The 24,942-nt window shown below is 46.4% G+C and overlaps 1 protein-coding gene across 2 annotated transcripts in view; it reads right to left on the bottom strand.

Moving 5' to 3' along the window:
* Window positions 1-436: 436 nt before the first annotated feature.
* Window positions 437-24,942, bottom strand: part of dyrk1b (dual-specificity tyrosine-(Y)-phosphorylation regulated kinase 1B) — a 46,936-nt gene continuing 22,430 nt past the window's right edge. The window contains exons 1-13 of one of the 2 annotated variants that reach the window (XM_071469535.1): window positions 21,237-23,449; window positions 10,483-10,649; window positions 8,397-8,516; window positions 7,707-7,895; window positions 7,275-7,422; window positions 6,253-6,402; window positions 5,458-5,594; window positions 4,669-4,815; window positions 4,144-4,284; window positions 3,632-3,752; window positions 2,961-3,143; window positions 2,372-2,475; window positions 437-2,016 (exon numbers count right to left, since the gene is read on the bottom strand). In XM_071469535.1, the coding sequence (XP_071325636.1) occupies window positions 1,501-2,016; window positions 2,372-2,475; window positions 2,961-3,143; window positions 3,632-3,752; window positions 4,144-4,284; window positions 4,669-4,815; window positions 5,458-5,594; window positions 6,253-6,402; window positions 7,275-7,422; window positions 7,707-7,895; window positions 8,397-8,516; window positions 10,483-10,649; window positions 21,237-21,339 (2,226 nt within the window). In that variant the 5' untranslated portion in view covers window positions 21,340-23,449 and the 3' untranslated portion in view covers window positions 437-1,500. Of the gene's footprint in view, window positions 2,017-2,371; window positions 2,476-2,960; window positions 3,144-3,631; window positions 3,753-4,143; window positions 4,285-4,668; window positions 4,816-5,457; window positions 5,595-6,252; window positions 6,403-7,274; window positions 7,423-7,706; window positions 7,896-8,396; window positions 8,517-10,482; window positions 10,650-21,236; window positions 23,450-24,942 lie in introns of those variants that run through there. The other variant, XM_071469536.1, reaches the window with a different exon arrangement.

The raw sequence follows: 24,942 nt of genomic DNA, 5'->3' as shown, positions 1-24,942 counted from the left end.
CAAACGAGACGAGCCAGCTGATTGGCTGTCAGCAACAGGTTCACAGATCACAGATTTACTGTGTATTTATTCATGTGATTATTTATTTCTCGTCTTGTTGGCTGACTCTCGAACACTTTAGCCTCCACGATGTTGCGATGTGGGTCGACAGCGGCCGAGCACCAGAGCTTTGTCCTGAGTTGATGATGAGTAGGAGCTGGATCAGATTAGGAGGAAGAAAAGCGGAGATCTGGTGTTTGTTTGACTTTGGTGTGCAAAAGTATACTCTTTATTCTTATTATATATCCAACTTTATTTTGCCCCGACCCCTCCCCTCCACCCAGCCCCCACAACCGGTGGCATTCCCATGTCACCAGTTACTGTCACTGTTACAATAGCCAATCAGAGCTCACCTGCAGAAAGAAGGCAACCAAACAAAGAAGAGCAGAAAAAAGGGTTACTTTCAGTTTGTTTTTTCTTGTTAAATAGTAATAAATACATTGAGATGCAGTGGTTCTTACTTTATCCTTTTCTCTTAAGCAGAAGGGTTAAAAAGTTTTTTTTATTTCTGTTTCTATTTCTTTTTATTTCTTTAATTGATCTGTGTTGGATCTTTAGCAGCAATCCGGACCAGTTGTCATGGTGATTAGCAGCACAGAGAGGAGGAGCTGTCTGGAGGAGAAACATGACAGGAGAAGGAGGAGATGAAGAAGAGAGCGGGGAGAAGAGGAGGATGAGGAGGAGAAGGAGATCCCTATGAGCGCCAGGAAGGCATCAGTGTCCCGTCACCTTCTCCTCCCTCCACCTCCCTCCCCCTCTCCGTGCTCTGTCACAGCGCAGCGGTGAGCGACAGAGGGAGGACGCAAACTCAAAGAAAAGGTGAGTTTAACACAGACAGGAGAGAGAATCCATGAGTCCTGAATCACACATGTGTTGGTGTTTTCTCCCTTTGAAACCAGCGTCTGTCGTCTCCATGCAGCAGTATTCACAGATACTGGGTACATGTGTGTGTGTGTGTGTGTGTGTGTTAAGACTGCTTGTCTCTAAGGGCTGCACATATGAATATGCTAATGTCATAACTAACCAGTGTGAACATGAACGTGTGCTCTCCGTCCACCTACAGCCGCCATATGGAGTAAAATGGAAAAGCATGGCTCCTCTCTCTTTCCTCTTCATCCTCCTCCTCCTCTCCAGGCTTAAACAACAACCAAGTAGAACACACAACTCCTCAAACCCGAGAAAAATCAAATAATATTAAACAACAATAATAATATTAATAAAAACAAACCTGTCACAATCATTCCTTTCCAATTACAGTCGCAACAGAAGACAACAAACTAAAACAGGATAAAAGGAGAGTTTTCCCAGCATCCTCCTCCTTCCTCCTCCTCCTCTCATGCAGTACAAACTGTCTCCTTCAGCACAAAGTTCACCTCTTTGTCTCTGAACTCTGGCTGTATGTGTGTAGTTGTAGTAGTTGTAGTTAAAATTGTATGGCTTTAGGGCATGGTTCAGGTTTTATCAAGAGTTGGCTGGCCCCTCGTCTGAGTCCGGCCTCCCTCTGCCCCCTGCAGCGGGGTTATTGTTGTTGGAGGCAGGGTAGTAGTCCTCAGGGGGCGGGGCTTGTGGCCCTGGGGCGGTGGGGGCCGTCCGAGTCCGGAAGGCAGACAGTCCAATTGGCAGAGCGAGGGGCAGGGAGGCTGAGCCAAACTGAGAGGCCTCCATGGAAGACACCGCCCCCAGGTGGTGCAGCCCTAGGGACACGCCCACATCCATGCTGTCACTCATCTGGGGCGAGGATCCCTGCTGGCCCCCCCCTCCACCGATGCCCGTCTGTCCGCCCTGCCGCAGGCCACGCCCACCGTTCCCGTGGTGGGAGTAAGTTGGGTGGGGGTGGTGGGGCGCGTCCAGGAAGTGGCGCTGGTGTTGCTGGGAGGCAGCCGGCTTGTGGAGCAGCAACTGGGTGTATGCTGGGTCCTGACCCCCACCTCCACCATCACTGCCCGGCCACATCCTCATCTGCTGCTGGGAGGGAGCCTGGAGGGGGAAGGGGCGGGGCGGGGGGGGGGGGCAAACAGACAGAGGTGAGACTCACAGTCCTGGTCTGACAGAGGAACTTACAGAACCCTCCACCTGCTTTACTTCCTGGATCTACACGTGTCCCAATCCAGGGTCCTGGTTCTTTCAGGGTCTGGATAAGCAGCTCATTAACTAACACTGCATCTGTGTCAGCTACAGATCCACTGAAGAGACTCATTACAAAGAAATAATAATAATAATAATGACAATAATAATGAACATTTAAAAACAAACTAAAGTGTTTGTCCAGTGTTTGTGTGTGAGTGTGTGTGTGTGTGTGAGAAGCTGGTCAGTGGTGCGGTGCACTGTGTACCTGAGGGCTGGTCATCTCATAGTCTGAATGTGTAACAGCAGAGTTGTAGTAGCGGTTACTGTAGCGGTAGTTGCGGTTGTCATTGGAAGAACCACTGGAGCCACCTGCAGATAAAACACAACATTATCAGAACAATCAGCTGATCTAACCTGGACTGAACCCATCTGATCTAATCTGGACTGATCTGATCTAATCAGACTCAAAGTGACTTGTTCCTGAAAGACCAGGTTCAGTAGTGGACTTAGACGATCCAACAGACCCAATCAAAACCACTTTTAAATCCGGTTTCTGACAGGAAGTCCTTTATTTATGTGACCAGGTAACAGCTGGAGATACGTGGTTTATTAGTCAGAAACATGAGGAAACCTGACTGGACTGGTCTGTGTGTCCAGATCCTGTTCTCTCAGGATCCTGGGCTGGTCACCATGAGGTGTGGACCAGCTGTGTCCTCAGGTAAAGAGGCGGAGCTACTGTCAGTCACCTTCACCTGACAACTGTTCTGACACCTGAAGGAGACCCCCCCCCCCCCCAACCACCTGTGTGTGTGCGTGTGTGTGTGCGCGCGCGCAGCAGGCTGCGTGTGTTTTACCGGAGCTGGAGACGGAGCTCGTGGTGGAGGTTGAGTGGGAGTGGTCCATGGCAGGAGAGGTGGATGTAGATGAACTGGTGTTGGTTCCTTCATCTGTCGTCTTCTTGAAGAAGTTGTGCTGCAGGGCGTAGAATGGCGTGATGCGGCTTTTAGGGTCGTAGTCCAACATACGCAGAATCAGGTCTGGAAGAGGACAAACATGATGATGATGATGATGATGATGATGATGATGATGATGATGATGATGATGATGATGAGTATGATGATGTTGATGAAACAGACAGAGAGTCCAGGAGTCTGGGCCCCCCTGTCTCACCTGCATGTCCCTGTGTGTCAGGTGTAAGAGCCGTGTGATCGTCTGTGTGAACACGTTAAACATCTGTTTCTCCTGCTGTGCAACAACAGCTTCAACTCAATGACACCTTCTGTCTGAAGGAGGCGGAGCCTGCAGCCTCCAGACGCTCCAGCTCACACAGGTGTCTTCAGAGGGTGTGTGTAAATGTCCTTTATGATGAATTCAGTGTGTACCTGACAACAGTGTGTGTGTGTGTGTGTGTGTGTGTTGATACAGTCCTCACACAGAGATATTAACCTATCAGAGGTTGTGTTCATGTCACATGGAAAATTTAAACATCATCCAGTAAACTTGAACCCCTCAAGTGTTGGTTTACCTTTAAACTTCAGATAGTCACAGGGGGCATGTCCTGGCTCCCCTGCCCTCCTGCCCCCGGGGCCCCCAGTCTCTACACCCAGAATCTCATGGAGACGCCGCGTGGCTGGAGGCTTGTACTCCTGAAACACAAACATTACAGGACAGAGAAATCTGAGTTCACTGCTCCGACACCGACAGTCTGCACTGCAGCACTTCCTGTACGGCCTCAGTATGTGAACACCCTGTGACACTGAGGCTGTTAACAGACAGTCAGACACCTAGGCAGGGATTATTATCAGCTGACTGACAGCTGATAATAATCCCATGACTGAAATCAGAGTCTTTAATTCAGTTGTAACTCAGGTGCTTCACTGATCCTTCACCAGCAGCCAACACACACTCAGCTCAGTCTGCTGCTGTTTCCTTCACTGCTGTAGCTGTTGTGAGTCAGTGTGTGTGTGTGTGTGTGTGTGTGTGTGTGTGTGTTGTTGACAGTGAGGGAGTCAAATTGTAAATGTAAATGAATCAAACCTTTTTGATGTCCTTGTTCTTCTTTACTGTCCACAGACCGTCTGACAGTTTGTCAAAATACTTCCTGGCTTTAGGGGCTGCATCCAGCATGTGGCTGGGGGGGACCCCGAGGACCTCCACAATCTTATTCATCTGGTCGACCTGCAGACACACACACACACACACACACACAATTAGTTTTTGCATTGTGTACACACAAACACACGTGTGGATTAAGGCGGGAACATGCTACAGGGACTAGAACACAGTTGAGGATCCTGACTGACGAGACTGATCCCTCTGTGTGTGTGTGTGTGTGTGTGTGTGTGTACGTGTGTGTGTGCGTGTTCGTGTAAATGTCTAATATTCTAATATAACGCTGCTCCTCCACCTGCTGTGACATTCTGTGGTAAATTAAGTTTCCTGTAGCTCATGTTTCAGCTGTTCAACAACACACAACAGCTCCTGACTTGCTGTACTACCACACAACAGACTAACACATGTTGACAGATGTTAACCCCTGTGTCTGCAGTGAAGTTGTGTTACCTCGTTGGAGCCACTGAACAGAGGCTCTCCTGTGTGCATCTCCACCAGGATGCAGCCCAGAGACCACATGTCGATGGCCAGGTCATAGGGCATCCCCAGCAGGACCTCCGGAGAGCGGTAAAACCTGCTCTGGATGTACTGGTAGATCTGGGAGGAGGATGAGGGGAAGAGTTAGAGACTCAACACTGGCAAATGAAGAAGAGCAACAAATCATCATTAACTAAAGATTCATTTTGTCTAGAAAATAGTTATAGTCATAATTTCTCATGATTGAGATGATGTCTTCAGTCAGCTCCATTGTTTTCACTTTATTATCAGCTACTATAAAGAAAAGCATCAAATCTTCACAACAAATGTTTAATATTGAGACTAAAATGATGAATCAATGATCAACATGCTGATGAATTTCCTATGATTAATAGATTGATCAGTCGTTACAGCTCCACACAGGAGCTCAGGTATTCTTTACATCCTCTCCACAGCTGCTGTTCCAGCTGCTGTTCCAGCTGCTGTCCACTGTGAGGCGCTGTGTTCTCCTCACAGAGCAGCAGCTTTACCAGGCAACAGAGAGGAGACCGCCCTGCAGGGGCTTCTGGGTAAATACTACACCACTAATTAATGTGTATGAAACAGTCATTCATCTAGTTTCTAAACCCTAATGAGGAATTGATGAATGCACTTTGACAGACATTCTGGGAGCGTGTGCAGTGTGTGTGTGTGTGTGTGTGTGTGTGTGTGTGTGTGTGTGTGTGTGTGTGTGTGTGTGTGTGTGTGTGTGAACCGGCTCACCCTCTGTCCCAGCTGGCAGGAGGATCCAAAGTCGACTATCTTGATGGCGGATCTCTTGGGGTTACACAGCAGGATGTTCTCTGGTTTCAGGTCGCAGTGGATGATTGACAGCTCCGGAGTGGCCAGGAATAATAACGCTGTGCACAGAGATGACATCATTCTACATCATTACTACTGTTGTCACAGCAACACCTTCAACACCACCTAAATGTGTGTAACTGTGACTGGAAAATCAGAGATATAACCTTTGTTAAGATGATGAATGTTTTTTGAAATCCCTGCATGAACCTGCGTTATTATCATCAGTTTAATGATTTAATCATTAAATCATCAAATCATCAAATCATTACTCTGACTGACTTCTCTGTCCTGATCTGATGATGTATTAAAGCTGCAACCAACAGTTTCTCTTTTGGCCACTTGGGGGCAGAACTGCACAGCAAGCTGAGCCTCTCAGTGAGGACGTGTGTGTACTTGTACTTGCTACATAGTAAGAACCAAAAAAAGTATTTTACTAACAGAGTGAGGACATTTTGGGAAAGTGAGGACATTTTGGCCGGTCCTCACTTTTTGAGACACCTTCAAATTTTGAGGGTTAAGACTTGGTTTTAGAGTTATGGTTAGAATTAGGTTTAGGTTGGGGTTAGGGTCAGGGTTAGGGTTAGGCACTCAGTTGTGATGGTTAAGGTTAGGGTAAGGGGCTTGGGAATGCATTATGTCAATGAGTGTCCTCACAAAGATAGAAGTACAAGTACGTGTGTGTGTGTGTGTGTGTGTGTGTGTGTGTGCACCCACCTGTACACAGCTGCTGTGCAAATTTCCTAGTGAGGTTGAGGGAAACTCCTCTGAAGTTGGTGTTCCTCAGCAGGTCGTACAGGTTGTAGCTCAACAACTCAAACACCAAACAGAGATGGTTCCTAAACATAAAGTGACGCTTCAGGTGGACTGCGCAGAGACAGAACCACACACACACACACACACACACACACACACACACACACACACACAGATGGGAGACAAGAAAGAGGGTTAACAGACAACAGTGAAATCACTTCCTGTCTCTCTTCATGTCAGATGATCATTTACCAAACTTCACATCGTGATGAGGTAAAGAGGCTCAGGTGTTGTCACCTGTTAGTGCTGACTCAGCCTTTACATTCATACATTGTGTATATATTGTCATATATTGTGTGTTTGTGTCTGACAGAGCAGAATCATCACTTTTATTTCGTCAAAAGAACACAAAATCTTTCTGGCTTTTTCTGGAGCTTTCAGCAGCACCTCACAGTCTTCATCAGTGGCTCAGTTCTCATCATTTGAGCTGAATAGGTTGATGACAACAGAGCCGTCTCCTTGACAACTGATGAAGACAGTGAGATGTAGCTGAAAACTCCAGTAAGTGGACCTGGTAAAGAAGAGACTGACACACAGTCAGCGTAGTGACGTGTGTAACACTTTTATCTTTGTTGTGTGTTTATTGTTGACCCCTCAGATGTGTTGCGGCCTGGCTGTTTGCAGGTTTGTGTTGTTGTAAAGTGAGGACTGGGGTCAGTGTGATGTGAGCATCTGCCTGTGGGTAGCGCTGCTGCAGAGAGAAAAACTACAGCGTTAAAAAAACCTGGCATCTTGATGTCAGTGATACTGTGTCAGAGTCATGTGGACCGACACATTTATAGAAACACAAGTGTCTCTGTGACAGACGACTAACAACAACCTCACAACACCTCACCGGCGCTTCATGTCTGCAGCCTCCACACTGAGGCTGCAGGGAGTGTGTGCGTGTGTGTGTGCATGTGTGTGTGTGTTGTCCTTCTTACCTATGTAATATTTCATCTCAGTGTCGTGCTTGTTCATGAGCTCCAGCAGACGAAGTTCGATCTGAGCCTGGTTCAGAAACGCCTTTTTGTTCTTAATGATCTTAATGGCAACCCATTCCTGCTCGTGGTGGTCGTAGGCCTTCACCACCTGCAAACACACACCAGCACACTGAGCATCACATGACATCACAGACACACACGCTGGCTGGACTTTTTGGTGTACACAACATGTGACTGTTTAAAGCTGATGACACTAAAGTTAATAAACATGAAGTCGTCTGAACACACACAGGAAACACACTCTATTTTTAACTTGCGTGTTCCTGCACAGATTCAACATGACGCTCCCTCTCTTTATGCTAAGCTAGCTCTTTAAATTCACTGACAGACTTGGTTTAGTGCATTGTCGGGTGTCAGGTCTGGAGACCTCACCTGTCCGAACGAGCCCTTCCCAATCAGCGAGTCTATCTCATAGCGGTCCAGCCACTTCTCTCCATTTTTCACAATATAGTCGTAGTTGTCGTCATCGTAGCCGTCGTTGTAGACTTTCCTCTCCTTCTTGGTGCTGCTGTCCTCTGGAGGGACCTGCTGGGCCCGCCGCTTCTTCTTAGTATAGTACACCTGTGGAGGAACACACGGCTCAGGGTCCAGCTCTGCCTTATCGCACAACACAAACTCATGTGTGTACGGAGCATCATTGTGTTCTTGAGTCTGAGGTTCTGCACAGATAATGTTAATGTGAACCACTGGGACTCACACCTGTTGACACCTGTCATCACTGCAGCTGCTGGTACAGGACACACCTGTCTCCATGGTAACCCCACACTAACCTGTACAGCCTGCTCTGATTCAGAGTTTTCTATCAAACACAATCATCACACTTTATTTGACCTGAACCTTTATTGACTACATAAGAAACAGGCGACAGACAGAACCAACATGAACCTGACATCGTGTTGTCACTGAGCTGCAGACTCCTCCACTGACATCACCTCAGTGGATCGCCTTCATCCCAGGGACCTCGAACATCCCACACCTGTGTGAGTGTGTGTGAGTGTGTGTGTGTGTGTGTGTGTGTGTGTGTGTGTGTGTGTGTGTGTGTGTGTGTGTGTGTTTGTGTACCTCATTGATGTGCTTGTAAGTTTTGATGAGGTCAACAGAGAGTTTCCTCAGTGGGGCGCTGGCAGGGTCTCTGAAACTAGGGGGGATCCTCCGCTGGAGTATGGTCATATCAGACAGCACCTGCAGAGACCACAACACATCACACAACACGTCAACAACACGTCAACAACGTGTCACACACACGACTCGAGTCTGAACAAGCACCTGAGAGTCTGGAACAGGGAGGTGCAGGTTTACAGGTTTTTAAGGGTGTTTATTCCTTCAGTCATCCTGACATCAGTATTTTGTATAGTGATCCAGTTGAAGTTAGAGGCGACAATATTCTGAACACTGATAAATGAAGCCAGTTAATGGTGCTGATGTCTCAGAGTATTTCTGGTGTCCTGTCCCTTTTTAGAGGTTCATCTCCTCTCATGTCCCTCATGTGGTCCAGGTCCTGGAGGGACCAGGACTTCAGGGCCACAGTGACACAGACATAGACTGACTCCTTCCTGTTTGTTCAGTCTGGTCTCCTGATCCACAGTTGAATGCTGTTCTTGACCTAAAGACCTTGAACTCAGCTCCCGCATCTCCACAGAACACCTGGGAACAGGTGCTTCGTCCATATCCAGAGATCACATGTTCATGACATCAGCAGGTTTCCATGGCCCCTGGATTATGGTTGAGAGAATAAGAAGTTGTTCTGCAGGTTCTCTGTAGACGGGAGAAAATTGGTCCTGGTTCTTCTAGGATCTGAGCTCCTCCAAGTAGAGGTCCACCTCAGGACCACCTCAGCCCTGAGGAGACCTCTGCCTGTGGAGGGGGCTCTAACACAGGACCAGGAAGCTCCAGGTGCTCCACGCAGCTCAGTGTCCCAAGCAGGGGAGGGAAAGGATCAGCACAGGTCTGACTTCTCAGGATGAAGTCCATCTCGAGCTGCTGAGGTCAGTGACAGCAGGAAGAGGGAGGGCTGACACTTTTGTTAAGTCACATGGCTCTTTGCCTCTGTGGGTCATCATGTGGCCATGGCAACCACAGAAACTGCAGAGGGACTGGTTTCCTCACCAGCAGAAAAAGGACAGATGGATAAAGAGGAAGCTAGAGCAACATCATCTTCAGTCTGGTTAGCTTCATGATACTGGTTAGCTGATCCTGCTACATGACTGTCCAGAACTTAACCCAACAACCTGCTATGTTAACTTGTGTGATGAGGTCACACAGGTGGACAGTGGACAGCAGCCTGTGGTCTACTGGCTTGTGGGACTGGAGGATGCTGGGAGCTGCCACAGAGGCAGCGACTCAAGTACTCAAGTAGAGGGATGAGGTATGGGCAGAGCATCTACTTAGTGATGTTGACAATGATTACTATGGCAACCAACTCATTCAGATTTTTCATTAAGTCATGTTGCTCTGGGAAGTTTTGGCTCTGTTTACAGAGCCAAAACACTGGACCTAGTTCCTGTCAGGAGCAGGTGGTGCTGATGGTCACCTGACCAGAGCTTCAGCCAACAGGTCATAACACGTCCTCTGAGCAGCTACGTCTTCAGGACAGACTGAAGGCTACAGTGAGGAGATGGGCCGGCGCTAGCTGTTATCATGCTAACTTCAGTAGAGTTAACCCTGGTGTTTGTCTCCACCTCTGGAGACAGATATTGGTGAGTAAAGAATGAAGACTGATGCTGAACTTACAACGTTTCTTCTAGACTGGTGAGTAAACAGCTGCTAATGCTAACATTAGCTATGTAGCTATAGCTAAACTTACATATAGCACCTTTAATTGTGGCTAAGGATGAACTGATATTTATGTGTATGTCACATTATGTTTGTATCTTTCAGTTTGTACAAGGATACTGACTATTCATAGTCAAAGGTCACCTTGTCACGTCACAGTGGGTGTGGCTTTACCTGAGTGGATTTACACCTGTGTGTCAGGATGGAGCAGAGGTCACAGGTCATGTTATGATGTGTGTTGTGGTGTTTTTTACTGTGACTGTTAAACTGTACTTTTCTCATGGGACAAGACATTTGTGGCATCAACAGGTAAAACAGGTGAACTGTGTATCAGTGAGGAGCACTAGAACACTGTGTGTGTGTGTGTGTGTGTTACCTGCTGCTGCTCGGCCATGGAGTGGATGGAGCTGAAGGTGGGGTGTGTATGTGTGTGCTGGCTGGTCATGGCTGGCTCAGCGAGGGAGAAGCCCTGGGCAGTGGAGGAGGAGGAGGAGGAGGAGGAGGAGGAGGAGGAGGTGGGCGGACATCCTGAGCTGCTTACACCTGAGGAGAGAGAGGGAGGGAGAGAGAGAGATGGTAAGAGAGGGAAACTCCAACATTTTAATCCAGCCCTCTGCCTCCATCTTTGGTCTGTGTCAGAGACCACACCTCCATCACACCAGTCATTGATTATCAGTCTCTATATCAGTCACACACACACACACACACACACACTGTACCATCTGTAACACACACACACACACACACACACAACAGGAGAGACAGGACAATCTGTCTTTACCACAGTTAAAACACATCTTCTCTCTGTGCAGGAGTCTCTGTTTAAAAATCTACTGTCACTCATCACCCAACACACACACACACACCCGGCACTTACTGATTTACCTGTGATATCATTATAGGGACCAACAATGTCATGCTGAAGTACTGGTTAGTTAACATGACTTAAACAAAACAACTTTACTGTCACACTGACATCAGGTTCATTCACATGTTGATGTTTTCAGGTGTCACACCCGCAGACTAAGACACTCACAGCTGATCAGGTGACCATGTACTGACTGAGCTGAGCAGAGGATGGTGGCACTGTAGTAAAGTCCCAAACACACCATTTTCTAAATGCCACGCCCTCACACCGTGACTCCCACAGCTCAGTGTCTCCTGCAAAAAACCCTCCTTGGCCTTTAAAGTCCACCATGATGGATGTTTTATTAATGAGCATGAAGTGAAAAACATGAATACGAAACACACTTTTTGGATTTGCACTCTATTAACACAACATTTGGTTTATAGTCCTACAGGTAGAGATATATGTATCCGGAAACATGGCCGCCATCAAACACTTTTCAGGGGGCGGGGCTTAGCAGGACATTGTCCATAACTCATGTTGTCATTGGTAAATGTTGATCAAACTCAGAGATGACTGAACATACACACCAACACACTTCACACCTAAGTCTTACACAAGTGACAAAAACAATTATTCAAACACACAACACAACCTGGATCAGCTGGAGCTGAAACAGCAGCTCAGCATCACAACAGTCACAAGTGTGTGTTTGGACTTTAAACACATTTCAACTGTCTGCAGTGACTTCAGGCCTCGAACCTGATGCTGAGCTGTTTCCTCCTGTTGAGAGGGAGAAGGTCCGAACCTGTAAACCGACGCCCTCTCTGTCTTTACTCCACTGTCTCACACACACTCGATGTCAGCATCCTGCCTCTTTGTCACTCAGGAGCGTTTGTTTTGATGCAACAGACCTCCCCTCTGATACAAACATGGCAGAGTGATTGTCACATGAACATGAGATCACAGATTCCTGTGTGTAGATCAGGATGGTCTACATGCAGCTGTTAACACTGTGAAAGTGAACTGCAGGTCAAACATTCATCTGTTTGAAGTTGCACTTGAACGCACCACTAGCACAACAACCACCAACAGCTGCCTACCAACATAAACCTGCAGAGAAACTACCAGAACAAACAGCCACTGTGAGTCTGTTACAGACCTGGAAAATAAATCCAGACTTCATCACCATTTAATAATCACAGTGAACTGTGTGTGGACTCAGTGTTTTACACGTGGAAGAAAAAAAAGTGAAGAGGTCAAAAACTGAAACAACCAATCAGAGAGCTCTCTACCAATCAGCAGAGACAAACACAAATACATGTTTTCTATAACCAATGAGAGCAACTGTTTGGATCAACCAACCAGAGTGCAGTATCACTGTATCAAGAGTTTATGTCACAAATCATCGTGTTGCTCTGGTTCAGTCATTCACATTGAATCTGAAACAGTGTGTGAACCCTGGAGTCAGGATCAGACCTGGACTCAGACCAGACCAGACTGGAAGTGGTGGGTCAGAGACACTGTGGTTCATAAAGACAAACATCAGCTGATGTGAACCAAGCCTCACAACAATGACCTCAGAGACTGAGGATGAAGAAGAGCTGCTGCTGATGATGAGTTCAGATCTTCATCTGTCCACAATCAAACTGTCTCTAGATGGAGATGGTTCAGGTCTAGAAGAGGACTAAGTCCAGCTGAGAGACTCCAACAGCTCAACACAGAGGATCAGATCTCTGTTCATGAGTCCACATCATGGAGGATGGAGTCCTGTTGCCATAGAGACCACAGAGGTGGAGCAGGTGGAGGAGCATCAGGATCTGGACCCGGACAGCTCCACATCATGGTTTATCAAGGTCTTTTCAGGATCATGTGAGGGTGTCTGTCCACTTGCTGGAGGTCAGGAGAAGCTGCTGATGACCCTGAACGTCAGAGTAAATCCACCTTCTGGGGTGGGTTAGTGGGACTGAGACCAGACCTCCTGAGAGTCTGTCTGAGCTGAAGCAGCACTGTAAGAGGACTGGACCAGACCTCCTTCTGAACATGGAGCAGGTCTTATCACTGTGCTCGTTGTGTTCCCTGACTGTTTGATTGTAGCACGTGGCTCTTGTTGATCTTCACTGTGGAAGCTAACGTTAGCCCACACTTCAGCCACTCTAACTCTCTCTGATTCAGCCATCAGTGCCAACATTACCAGTCAGCTAGGTTTGTTAATGATAATGTTAGCTGTGCGCCCTTACGCTACTTCCTGTCTCAGTTTATATTGTTACAATATAGTCAAACATCTGAAGATAGATGACAACACTTAAACACAACACATAAAAAAACCACATCATTAAAAATCGATACATGGTTTTGAGAATTGACACAACACAATATCACGGTCAAGTGTATCATTATTTTCCTGCTGCACGTAACAAAACAACAGAATGACGAGTTTGTGTGAAAGCTACAAGAATTCACGTGAAAAACAGTTTGACCTACTTATGTTAAACAGGTGGCAAACGTCACGCATATGTCAACACAATGTATTGTAAAATGTAAATGTAAAATGTATGTCTATAAGGTCTGACCCCACCGTATATGTGTGTTTAAAGCTTTTATTGTGAAGCAGCAGCAGCAGGAAAGAAAGTTTTCACTGCAGCAGTAACAGGAGGAGGAGAGAGCACGTCAGAAAACAGAGAAGACCCTCAGTTCAGGCAGATCACAGTAAGAACTGAACTGTTACACTGACAGCTGACCACAGTCACACTTTAAAAATGCTGTTTTCTCAACACAGCTTGGTTGAGCTGTGGCGTGGATCAGCCCTGACACGGGGCTGAAGCAGGTTACACTGGAGAATCTAAGATTAACATATGGAGGGCAAACAGAGTCAGTAATGCAGAGCTGCTGCTCTCTGTACCTGTCAAAGTAAGAGGCTGCGAAATGATGACGTCTATTTTTGTATCACTATAAGATAATCCAGGGCAGAGTGAACATGTAAGAATAACTTTATAATTATAGGCTCCTCACCACTATTATCTTCCATGTTCTGTGCTCGACATTGTTTCCTAATGGCTCCCTCACATTTTAAACACAGCTCTGTAGCTAAATGAGGCTCTGTTTGAGAACAGCTTTGAACCTCTGTGTTGAACTGTGTGTGTGTGTGTGTGTGTGTGTGTGTGTGTGTGTACTTTGTTCTGTTGTGTGATGAGGTAGAGGAAGTAATCCAATCACTGTCACTGGGACTGTTGTGGTGCTCTGGGTCCTGGCCTGCTTACAGACATGACACTGCTGGAGAGGGAGAATATCTGCCTAGTACTGAGAAATCTGCACCGTCTCTTTAAGAGACTGAGAGGCACTCACAGCACTTCCTCAATCTGGCATCCCCCTTCTTGCGCTGCCATTGGTCGGGGCCCCCTCTTTCTCTGTCAGCTGATTCGCTGCTGGTATCTAAGGGCTGGCTGGCCAGCGCTCTATAAATAAACCCAGTGCTGTCTCAGCAACCAGCCCACAATACTCATTAGCTGCTTCTCTCTCTCCTCTTCCGCCTTCTCCTGCTAAGCAAGTAGCTTCCAATAGCAGGCCTGGCTCTCAGCAGCAGTCTGACATACTCTCCCCTAGCAACCCAACCCACCCTACCAGCCGCGCTCTCCTCCCCCTTTCCTTCATCATCCTTCCTGCTTTCTCAAAAGCCTCTGTGCCTCTGTTTATCCATCCATCATTCATACATCCCTCCATCCTCTTCCTCCTCTCTCTCATCTTCCTCCTTCACTCAGTCGACCGCTCAGTGTCTCAACAACAGACGTCTTCATCTCTCCATCAGTTTGTGTTGATGAACAATCATGCAACAATATTTAGGGCAACAGTGAGGAGTCGGTCCAGGCACCACAACAACACACAAAATACAACATAATACAACATCCAATGCAACACAAAACAACACAAAGTGCATCACCAAACAAAATACATTAAAACACACAAAATACAACAGTACAACATCCAATACAACACAAAGTACAACACAATACAACACACAGCAACACACAGTAGAGCTGTACCACTGTAGTCCAGACCACTTCCACTGAGTCCACATGTGAAGAGTCCAACACAACAGTGCTCAGTGAGAGAGTCACACTGATCTAATCACACACTGACACAGTCACGTGTTAAAACTGTGGTTACATGAAAAGTACAAAAACAACACAACAGACTGAAACTGAAATCACTTCATCCTGAACCTGAACCTGAACCTGATCCTGAATCTGATCCTGAACAAACCTTTAAAGGTCCTCTCCATATGGAGCTAAAGCTAAAGCTACCTGAGGCTGCAAGCCACACCCACTCACATGACTGAACATGACAACCAGCTGATACAACACAAACCAGATCCATCAGGTCAAAGGAGTTGTTGAGCTCATTCCACACACACACACACACACACACACACACACACAAACTTGTACTTCTATCTCTGTGAGGACACTCACTGACATAATGCATTCCCTAGCTCCTTACCCTAACCTTAACCATCACAACTGAGTGCCTAACCCTAACCCTGACCCTAACCCCAACCTAAACCTAATTCTAACCATAACTCTAAAACCAAGTCTTAACCCTCAAAATGTGATTTGAAGGTGTCTCAAAAAGTGAGGACCGGCCAAAATGTCCTCACTTTCCCAAAATGTCCTCACTCTGTTAGTAAAATACTTTTTTTGGTCCTTACTATGAAGCAAGTACAAGTACACACATACACACATACACACACACACACACACACACACACACACACACACACACACACACACATACACACACTTCACCTCACCACAATGTGCTTAGAATTCATACACAATAACAACATGTCACACACACAGTGACACACTCAAAGCATTAATACAATTAATCTACAACACAAACAGTAAACAGTCCCAGAGTTCCCCAGTCATGTGCTGCATATGTAAACATCACATGCTTGTTTTGAGACACCTGGATATTCTACCTGCTGTGGAGTTGATGTTCTGAAACCTGGATGCTGTTAGAACCATGTGTACAGGGGGTAAATGACCAGGTCTCTCATGTAAACTCCAGAGTGGGCTGTGTGTCCCGAATAAGAACCAGGACACTGGTGCACATGTAAACAGGAAAATGGAGCTCTGATCTAAACTAGTGGAAACACTGCAGCTGTGAACCGAGATCAAGATTCATCCGAACATGATGGAAACATCCCACATCACCTGAAGCTGACAGACACCTGGTGAACGTAGAGACGGGAGGAGACAGGAGGTCCAACAAACCTCAAGAAGAAGATCCCACTCAGCTGTCTCATAATCACAGTGAGCTAACAGGGAACATCTGTAGAGTTGGCTCTTTGTGTTTAATATACAAACAGTACACATATGTTCACTGCAATGACCAAAGACCTGCACAATATCAATCTGCGTCCACACAATCAAACATCCAGAGTAACGACAAGAGGAGGGTTCTCATTGGACAGCTACAGCTACTCTGTGCATCTGCAGAAACATTCACATATAAACATGTTCAGCTCTTTACACACATTGGTGCTGATATTCATATTTTTCTACTATTTCTAGTTTTTAAATATTAAAAAATATATATAAAAAATCTGCTGTTGAAAAAAATGCATGGGAAGTTTAAATTGTCTAAAACTTACTCCATGTTTAAAATCACCTGCTCCTGCAGACTTTATTTAAACTGGTCACATGACCTGCAGCTGTTAAACCTTCCGACACAGTTTTTAAATGATCACAGTTCAGGGTTGTTTTTTTCTGTCTTTGTCTATAAAGGGGGTCTATAGGAGCAGGTCAGTGTGTGCCACATGACCTGTGATGTCATCCACTCTATACTTCAGCTGTTCTTCTTCTCTGCCGTAGACACAGGAGTTTCTAACTTTTTAAGCCACCAACAGAAATAAAACACATGAGCAGAAACAGGACTCCTGACCACCTGATCCAAGGCTGAGTCCTCTTGTTCTCTGTCAGGTTGTTGGTCACCACTTTGGAAAATGTCTGAAATACATCAACATCACCAGGCTGTCATGACCTGTGGGTCGCTCTCAGGATGAACTTTTAATTTAATAAACATTTAATTTGTCCAAATCTGCGACTGAACACCTGTAACAGCACACGTCCTTAAGCCTCGGTTGAACGTTGTGTTTAGTGCTAACAGGGAAATGTTAGCATGCTAATGTGAGCATTGAAATATCGAAATAAAACAACACAGGACCAGATGGACACACTTCAACAACCAGCCACTGTCACAGCAGCAGACACACAACCCTGGGTCAAACACATCTGCATGTGGACCACACAGGTCTCTGAGAGAGGGACACCTGTCTGAACAGCCCTGTTGACTGACGACGATGATGATGCTCATCAACACTGATCACCTCATCTTCATTAAAAATTACAACAACAGAAAGCATCAACATATCTGTGATAAAACCATGTTCTCATTTCCCTGGACTGGTCCATCCAGAGCCTCTGGGTCCTGAAGACAAAACCAGGACCTCCCCTGGACTCTGACACATGAGGACCTCTGCACAGGCTCATCCAGGAGCCAGACCATGAGACCTCAGAGTTAATCAATAAGATGTTCTGGTGTGAAGATGCTGACACCAGCGTGATGTGACCCAGGGAGAGTTTTATAAAGAGCCAGAACCTTGTTCTGATCAGACAACAACAGAAACCACTACTGAGACCAGTGACAGTTCAGTGAGGGTGAGGAGGGTCAGGTGACACGTACCTGGTTGTACAGGAAGTGAAAAAATATCCAGCGACAAGAACCAAACTAAGTTGAATTATAATGAAGTTTGGTGGAAAGAAAGAACCAGACAATCAGATACCAGAACATTGAGGGTCCAGTGACAGGTAGTGGAGTGGACCGACCTCAGAGGAGAACGACTGGTGTTTCTGAGTGTAAATGAAGTGAACCATGGTGTGACTCTGCAGCCAGCACATCCAACAGCCTAGAACTATTAATAATAACCATAACTAAATAATAAGAAAATATCATCACTTCCATGACGAACGTGTTACACACAGGTAAACACAAACTTATTTTATTTAACCAATAATCTAGTTATCAGATAACTGATCAGTCAATGCTGCATCTTGTGTGGTCTTTGCAACAATAATAATTTCAGCTTAGCTTTAAACCAACATGGATGAAAAGTTTGTTAAGAGCTCTGACTAATTTAAAATCTGTACATGACTGAAAGCTCAGGAACAGCTACTAAATGGACTTTGAGGTCATGTTGTTTACACCACTGACATGAGCAGACTGATGATGATGATGAGACTGATCAGCTGAGTTCAGTCATGTCTGATCTGTCCTGTAAAAACTCAACAACAACACAAAGAAAAATATCTTCATCCAACTTCATCATCTGACACTTCACACAGACACAACACAGAGGAGGTAAGGGGCTGAAACACCACCTGACCCACAACCAACCACTGTCCTGACAGCCAAGGGAGGAGTTGTCACCATGATGAAGGTCAGAGGAGAATACAACAATATGAACCTCAGACAACAAACTGTCATGAGGAGGACAGCCTCTTCTACAGGAGCTGCTCTTCATCTTCATCTTCATCACATGTTCAAAGTTTAAAAACAACAAACTCAGACGTCACAGACTCACTGTTACCTCCACACTCTGTTTCATCTCCGCACCTTTCAAACTCACTAAATCTGCACATCTGTTTTAAATGAGTCTGGTAAAGTAACATCAGCTAACTCAACACTTCCTGTGGTTGTTTCACAATAAAAGCCTGTCTCTTCCTTCACAGTGAACTTTATTTGCACGAAGCTTCAAACCTGAATCATCAGTTCACCACGGCAAAAGACTGAGTGATGACATTTCCATCACAGTCTCACCTGTTCTAAACCAGAACCATGAGAACAAATTAAAGAACAGAAGCCAGGTTGTGTTAAGGTTGGTGAAAACACACCACCACAAAATCTCCCATACATCTTTAACCACCTACAGGACCCACTAGAAACCTAGTGGAGCACTTCTTAGACCGCTTAAAGGAATACAACTTTCAAAAGACCTCTAGAACCTCCTCACTGACCACTATAACCTCTTAAAGGAACCTGTAACCTCCTGAAGGGCCACTAGACCCTTCTGAATGACTAGTACCCCCCCCCCCCCCCCCCCCACCTTCGATGGCCACTTGAATAACTAGAACCTTCGCCTCCACCAGTAATCCAATCTAAACAGTCCTGAGAACCTCCTCAGTGACACTAGAACCTCTTAAAGGACATCTAGAACCTTGTTTAGACTGTGTAAGTGATGTACTGAGGTGGTGAATGAAATGACAGAACAGTGTGTTAGTAAAGGTGTGTTCTTCAGTCTGTCACCTGTCTGTGTGTCTGTGACCAGTAATAACAACTACAGGTCTGACCAGTTAGACATTAATCCACACTAAACCTGTTTGTGACATTTCATGATTTCATAATGATTTTCATGATATTTCCTGTTGTTACATGAGAATGAAACCATGAATTAAACTGATGAACACAGAGGGAAGACGATGAGTGAGTTTCTGTGCAGGTTGAGAAGCTGAACAAACAGGACACGTGAAGGATCCTACACCAGGACTACAGGTAATCCACAGAGTCCAGCACACCTGGACAGCAGTCAGCATGAAGCCCAGACAGAGCTCAGCAGCTTCTGGTCCGTCACCACTTCCTGTAACAGACGTTTAAGTCTGTGAGGATCATGTGTGTGATGGCTAACTCAGTCTGAGCTGTAACAACCAAACAACCTGACACAGTCTCAGGTCAAGTGTGATCCAGTCTCTCACAGAAAACCACATCCACATTTTAACAACAACAGAACAACACAACACAGCTCTGTCTCCACCAAGGTGACGAGGACATGACTGGACCTGAACCCAGACTTTGAAAACACTGACAGACCTCTGAGCTCACCTACAGCACAACAACGCACAACAACACACTGACATGAACCATCAGCTCTGACATGTCTTCACACAACTATAAAGTCCAGTCAACAACATAAACTGTACCATGTCCTCAGACACACAATCAGACTCACAACAACACAAAAGTCCCATCATCATGTGTCATCACATTAGAGACAATCTACATGTGATCAGATGAGATGAACGTGTGAAACACCTGTGTGACACCAGCACAGTCCTGCAGTGAGTCCTCCTCCATGAAGCTGGCTCAGGTGCTGGTTCACCTGTGACCTCAACTGTCAGTGTGTGGTTCCACAGCAGCACAAACTACATCCTCCAACATGATCTGGACCAACAGCTCTCACACAAACTGAACATGAAGGTCCTTCACTGCAGACTGTCGGCTTCAGCCAGGTCAACAACAACTTCAGTCCCCAACAAAGTTAACAAAGAGTTCATATTCACTACATCACCCAACTCCACCTGGGCCTCGTCCAGGTCCTGGTCTCGGATGCCGGACCAGTGGCTCTTGGAGCAGGTGCTTTAAAACAACATTAACAGCTTCACAACAGCAGTTACAACTAACTCGGACTCAGTCTCTACAACACCTCTGACTCCTGACACAAGACCAGTTGGATCAGCTGATGATGATAATGATGATGAAGAAAACTGGTTTTAAAACTTGGTCTCAGGTCTGGACCATACTCCTCTCTCCATGAAACACACTGAGTGTTTCCTCCTCTATGTTTAAAGTCAGTGTGCAATGTAATCAATATAAAAACATGTTTGGTGATGCTACGGACCGAGAACTGAGAGGGACAGTGCACAGTGATCACGTGACCAGCAGAGCCACTGACAGACTACCTGCTTTGTAACATCACTGATACAAATTGTTGTTCACTTCAAAGTGTTTTTGACAAAGCTGGTCCAGATGTGAGCTGATCACTCAGCGCGGTGGACCCACTGACACAGATATTCACTCATTCATTTATCCTGTGATTAAACTGGACAAAGTGATATCCACTCATTCTCACACCCATCCCTCAGCACAGGCTCCCGAAATGCTGCACCGAAACACGCAACCCCTCTGAAAAAAGTAAAACATAATAATGTATTTTCAGAATTTCAGAAATAAAAAAAAAAAACCTGAACGCTGCAGGTCACACAGACGTGGAGTGTGATTCACATCCAGACCAACCACGATTCGCCACAGACAAAAGTATAAACACTTAGATTGCTATGACATAATATGAAGCAAGGAAGAAAGGAGTTTATACTGTGTTTATATGTGGGATTGTGTGTTTGTGTATGTGTGTGTGTGTGTGTGAGAGAGAGTGTGTGTGTACTGACTCTTGTTCTTGCGAAGCAGGGCAGAAGTGATCCAGGGTTCTGATTGGACCATCCTGCAAGAGGGCACGGTCTTGTCCTCCACGGATGATGACGTGATCACCATGGAAATGCTTGGCTATTGTTCAACCCAGCGAGGAAACACTGTCAATCAAAACACTCTGACTGGTGGGCGGGGCTTGTAAGGGGTCAGGTAACTGTCATCAGGCGTGTTTTCAATCCCAGAGTTCACTTCAACAGTTTACATCCAACTAAAAAAATCAATGAATCTTGAAATGGTGGGAAACCGACCAACCAATCAAAAGGCACCGTCTTCTCTGGCTTATTTCTTCTGTAAGATTTTTTGTGACTGTGGTTTCTAAGGCAAACGACTGGTGTACAGGCAGCTCGTCTCTCTGAAGTAAAAATATAAAGGATGCAATCTCTGTCTTCTGTGGAGTTACACTAAAGATATAGATCTCTCATTCAACATATATATTCTGTTTCTCTGTGGGTGTGGGGGTGGGGGATATTATATTTGGTTAGTCAGGTTAGCTTTTAGTTACGTTGGTTTCGGCAGTTTCATGCATTCTCTCTTTGTGCTGGAGGTTTGTACCGCTCCAGATCGCTGGTGACCGAGTTTAGGTAGTCAAAGGTAGACCTTTCTACTCCACTATGTTAACTACTCTGATTTTTAATGTCCAAGGGGTGAAGGCATACACTCTACTTGCTTATGATAGGTTCACCTAGTCCAGGGCTGGTTTAACTGAGAGTACACAGTTAGTAGATCTTCAGACATCTTCTAAGTCGTAATCCAGATCAGGGTTTGTGTGTCCAGTCCAGCCTGAACCAGTAGAACACAGTACAGCTAGTATTCCAAGGTTACCAAGTCTCCATGGTGGTTATGGTTCCAACAGGTCTCAGATAATTCAGCAGAATAAGTTTATCCAATGTTTGTTCTTCCTCCAGACTACTTGTAAAGCACACTAACTAGCTGTAAGTCAAGTCTGTGCTAACCAGGCTCGCCCAGCATACTGCCAGGTGGGCTGAGCGAGGTAGTGTGACAGCGGGGGGTGGAAGAGAAGGAGAAGGAGGGGAGTTGGGTTTCCAGCTGCCTGCTTTTACCCCATCCCTTACCCTAAAAATAGCTCCAATTACTGGCGCTTTCTGGGGGCACTGGTCACTGGACAGAGTAGGGCAGTGTGGAGTGATGTTATCAGTCAGATTAATCCAGTGACACACACACAGCCCTGCACTGGCACCGTCACACAGCCTGTACAGCCAAAGCCCCACGGAGCCTGTGTGCTGCGGTGCCTCAGCTCCCCTTCACCCGCCCAGAAGGTGGCTGACCTCCCCCAGGGTGAGAAGGGGCCCTTTTCAAAAGCCACACAAAAATTTGATCCACAAACACTATACAAGAGATCTCTGTGTAAACAAACCCGTGTTGAGCTCACAGAGACCTGTGGTCCCAGACTGAGTTCCTCTGAGAGGATATCCACAGACCCGGGCCAGCAGGGACACTGCACCTCAATCACACGACCCTTGCCCCTGGGGGGACCACTGGGGCACAAACGGGGTTTAGAAAGTTCAGATCCGGGATCTGGGGTCAGAAGCCAAATGTTTCCGCGTGTTGTGGGAACGGGCAGGAGGAGCCGCGGACGGCCTGCATTATCCCTCCACGGCCCGGTTCTGTCCTCTGTTTACCACCGCGCCGGGTCCAGGAAGGAGTCAGTCCGCCTCTGAGGTAATCACACCAAAGTAAAACCACAAACAGCGTCTGAACTGCGAGGAACCAAAACTTGAAACTCGTCTCAAAGTGAAGAGTGGAAACCAGATTCAGCGGAGTTCCTGAGCTGCTGTCAGACGCCTCTGATCTCCTCCTGACGCGCCTCTTCTTCCGTCTGCTTCCGCTCTTCTTTCACCGTCCTCCTCTGCTCGTCCTTCTCATCACTAGGGGAGATTTTTTATTCCTTCGAGATGGAAACCTTCACCGGGGCGATTTGGACTCATGTTTGTCGCCCGTTTCCCTTTCCGTGCTTCTCCGTTAGACGGAATCTGTGCTGCTCTCCCACACGGCTCCCCCACCCTGCGATAGGGACTATACCATGTGCCCGTGGCAGGGGTCGGAGCTGGTCTGTCTGGCGCAGCCTCACGTAGTCCTGGTGAAACCGGGACGGATACGCACACGGGACGAGATATGACATTGGCAACATATCACCAGTAATTTCACACCGAGCGGCTCTCAAAGGCCGAGGGCTTTTATCGAGCCTTATCCACAGCCCGAGCGAGTTAGCGGGACGGTAACCTTCCCTCTGACCGCAGTAGTTTGTTCCAAGCAGACCTCTCCTGTCCTGGCCATTTATAGTAACAGCGGGATATATATACTGGGACTTTATATACACGCATACATAGACAACCTGTACTTAATTTACTGAAACCCTCCTTCTACAGTTTCATGGTTAAAACTCTGAAAAAAGACGAAGGGACACATATTAATAACCACTTCCTGTGAGGTCAACAATAGGTGGTACTTTTCTAAACTTATCGGTCTGAACATTGGCTGAATCTAAAAGACAAATGTTCTCTAAAGGTTTACAAAAATACCATTTATGATCTTTAATATAAACATATGTTGTATTCTGAAGAAGCTCGTTGTTCTGCTTGTGGAGGGAGGGGACAGGAGACTGAGGCCTGTGCTGATAAACGACATTAAAACCTCGCACAACAGATTTATGTTTCAATACACTAGTTATCCCTACGACTACAATGTCAGGAAGCACTCGTTTAAGGTGGACAAAGTTGAATCCAGCAGATATTACGGTGGTTTTTCATGATAACCAGTTGTGTGACGGAGCTGCTGTAAAGTGAACGGACAGCTGGCTTTCCTCAGCTTCACACAGGCTCATTTTGTTCCTCCAGTCTTTGAAAATATTTCAACTTCTCAGTGCTCGGGTACACGCTCCCTCTACAGCCTCTGTTGCTACCCGACGCCATGGCAGCTGCAGAGCAATTGGCTACATAAAGTCCCGTCCCCGGCTGTAATTGGCTGGCTGCTGGGTCTGTGGGCGGGGCGCTCGGCTTAGTTTCCCACTGTCTCTTCAAACGGCGCGAGGCAGGAATGACGCGGAAATAGTTTGAAGATGTCAGGTAGAAATGGAAATGGGGGGGGGGGGGGGTACAGCCGGGGAGCGGGGGGAGGGGCGGTGTGGGGGAGGGGGAGCGGGGGCAAAGGCTTCCATAAGCACATGGTCACTGAGTGACTCTGTACAGCTGAGATGTGTGACTTCTCCTCACAAAGCAGCCAAAGCTAAAAGTTGTTACTGTTGCTATCCGAGCATTCCGGCTAAATCAGGCACAATGCTGCCTGGGAACAGCTCAGCACACAAACACTGTCATACACCAGCTGACACCCCCTTAAAGGAAAACTCACCCTCAAACACAACTCGCAGCGCACTGACTAATGTGTGTCACTTCTTCTCCTTCTTTCTCTCTCTCTCTTTCTTCCTCTTTTTATTCTTTCTTTTATTTCTCTGTCCCTTTCTTTCTTTCTTTCTTCTGCAGATTAATCGGTCAGTAATATGTAATGAATAAAGCACTGGTCCACTGCAGTTTGCTGTACAAAGGTAACCCGGGCTCCCCTGATAATCCTGTGGCTGAAGTTTGGGAACAGCAGTATGGTACTCTTTGAACACGACAGGTTCTTTTGTTGTTTATTGCTGCAATTTACAAC

This window comes from Trachinotus anak, unplaced genomic scaffold (assembly GCF_046630095.1).
Source record: "Trachinotus anak isolate AG129_WGS33_773 ecotype Australia unplaced genomic scaffold, CSIRO_AGI_Tana_v1 ptg000032l, whole genome shotgun sequence".
In the NCBI taxonomy this organism is placed as follows: Eukaryota; Metazoa; Chordata; class Actinopteri; order Carangiformes; family Carangidae; genus Trachinotus; species Trachinotus anak.
The sequence above is the reverse complement of the archived record's forward strand: the minus strand, read 5'-3'. Positions and strand labels throughout refer to the sequence as shown.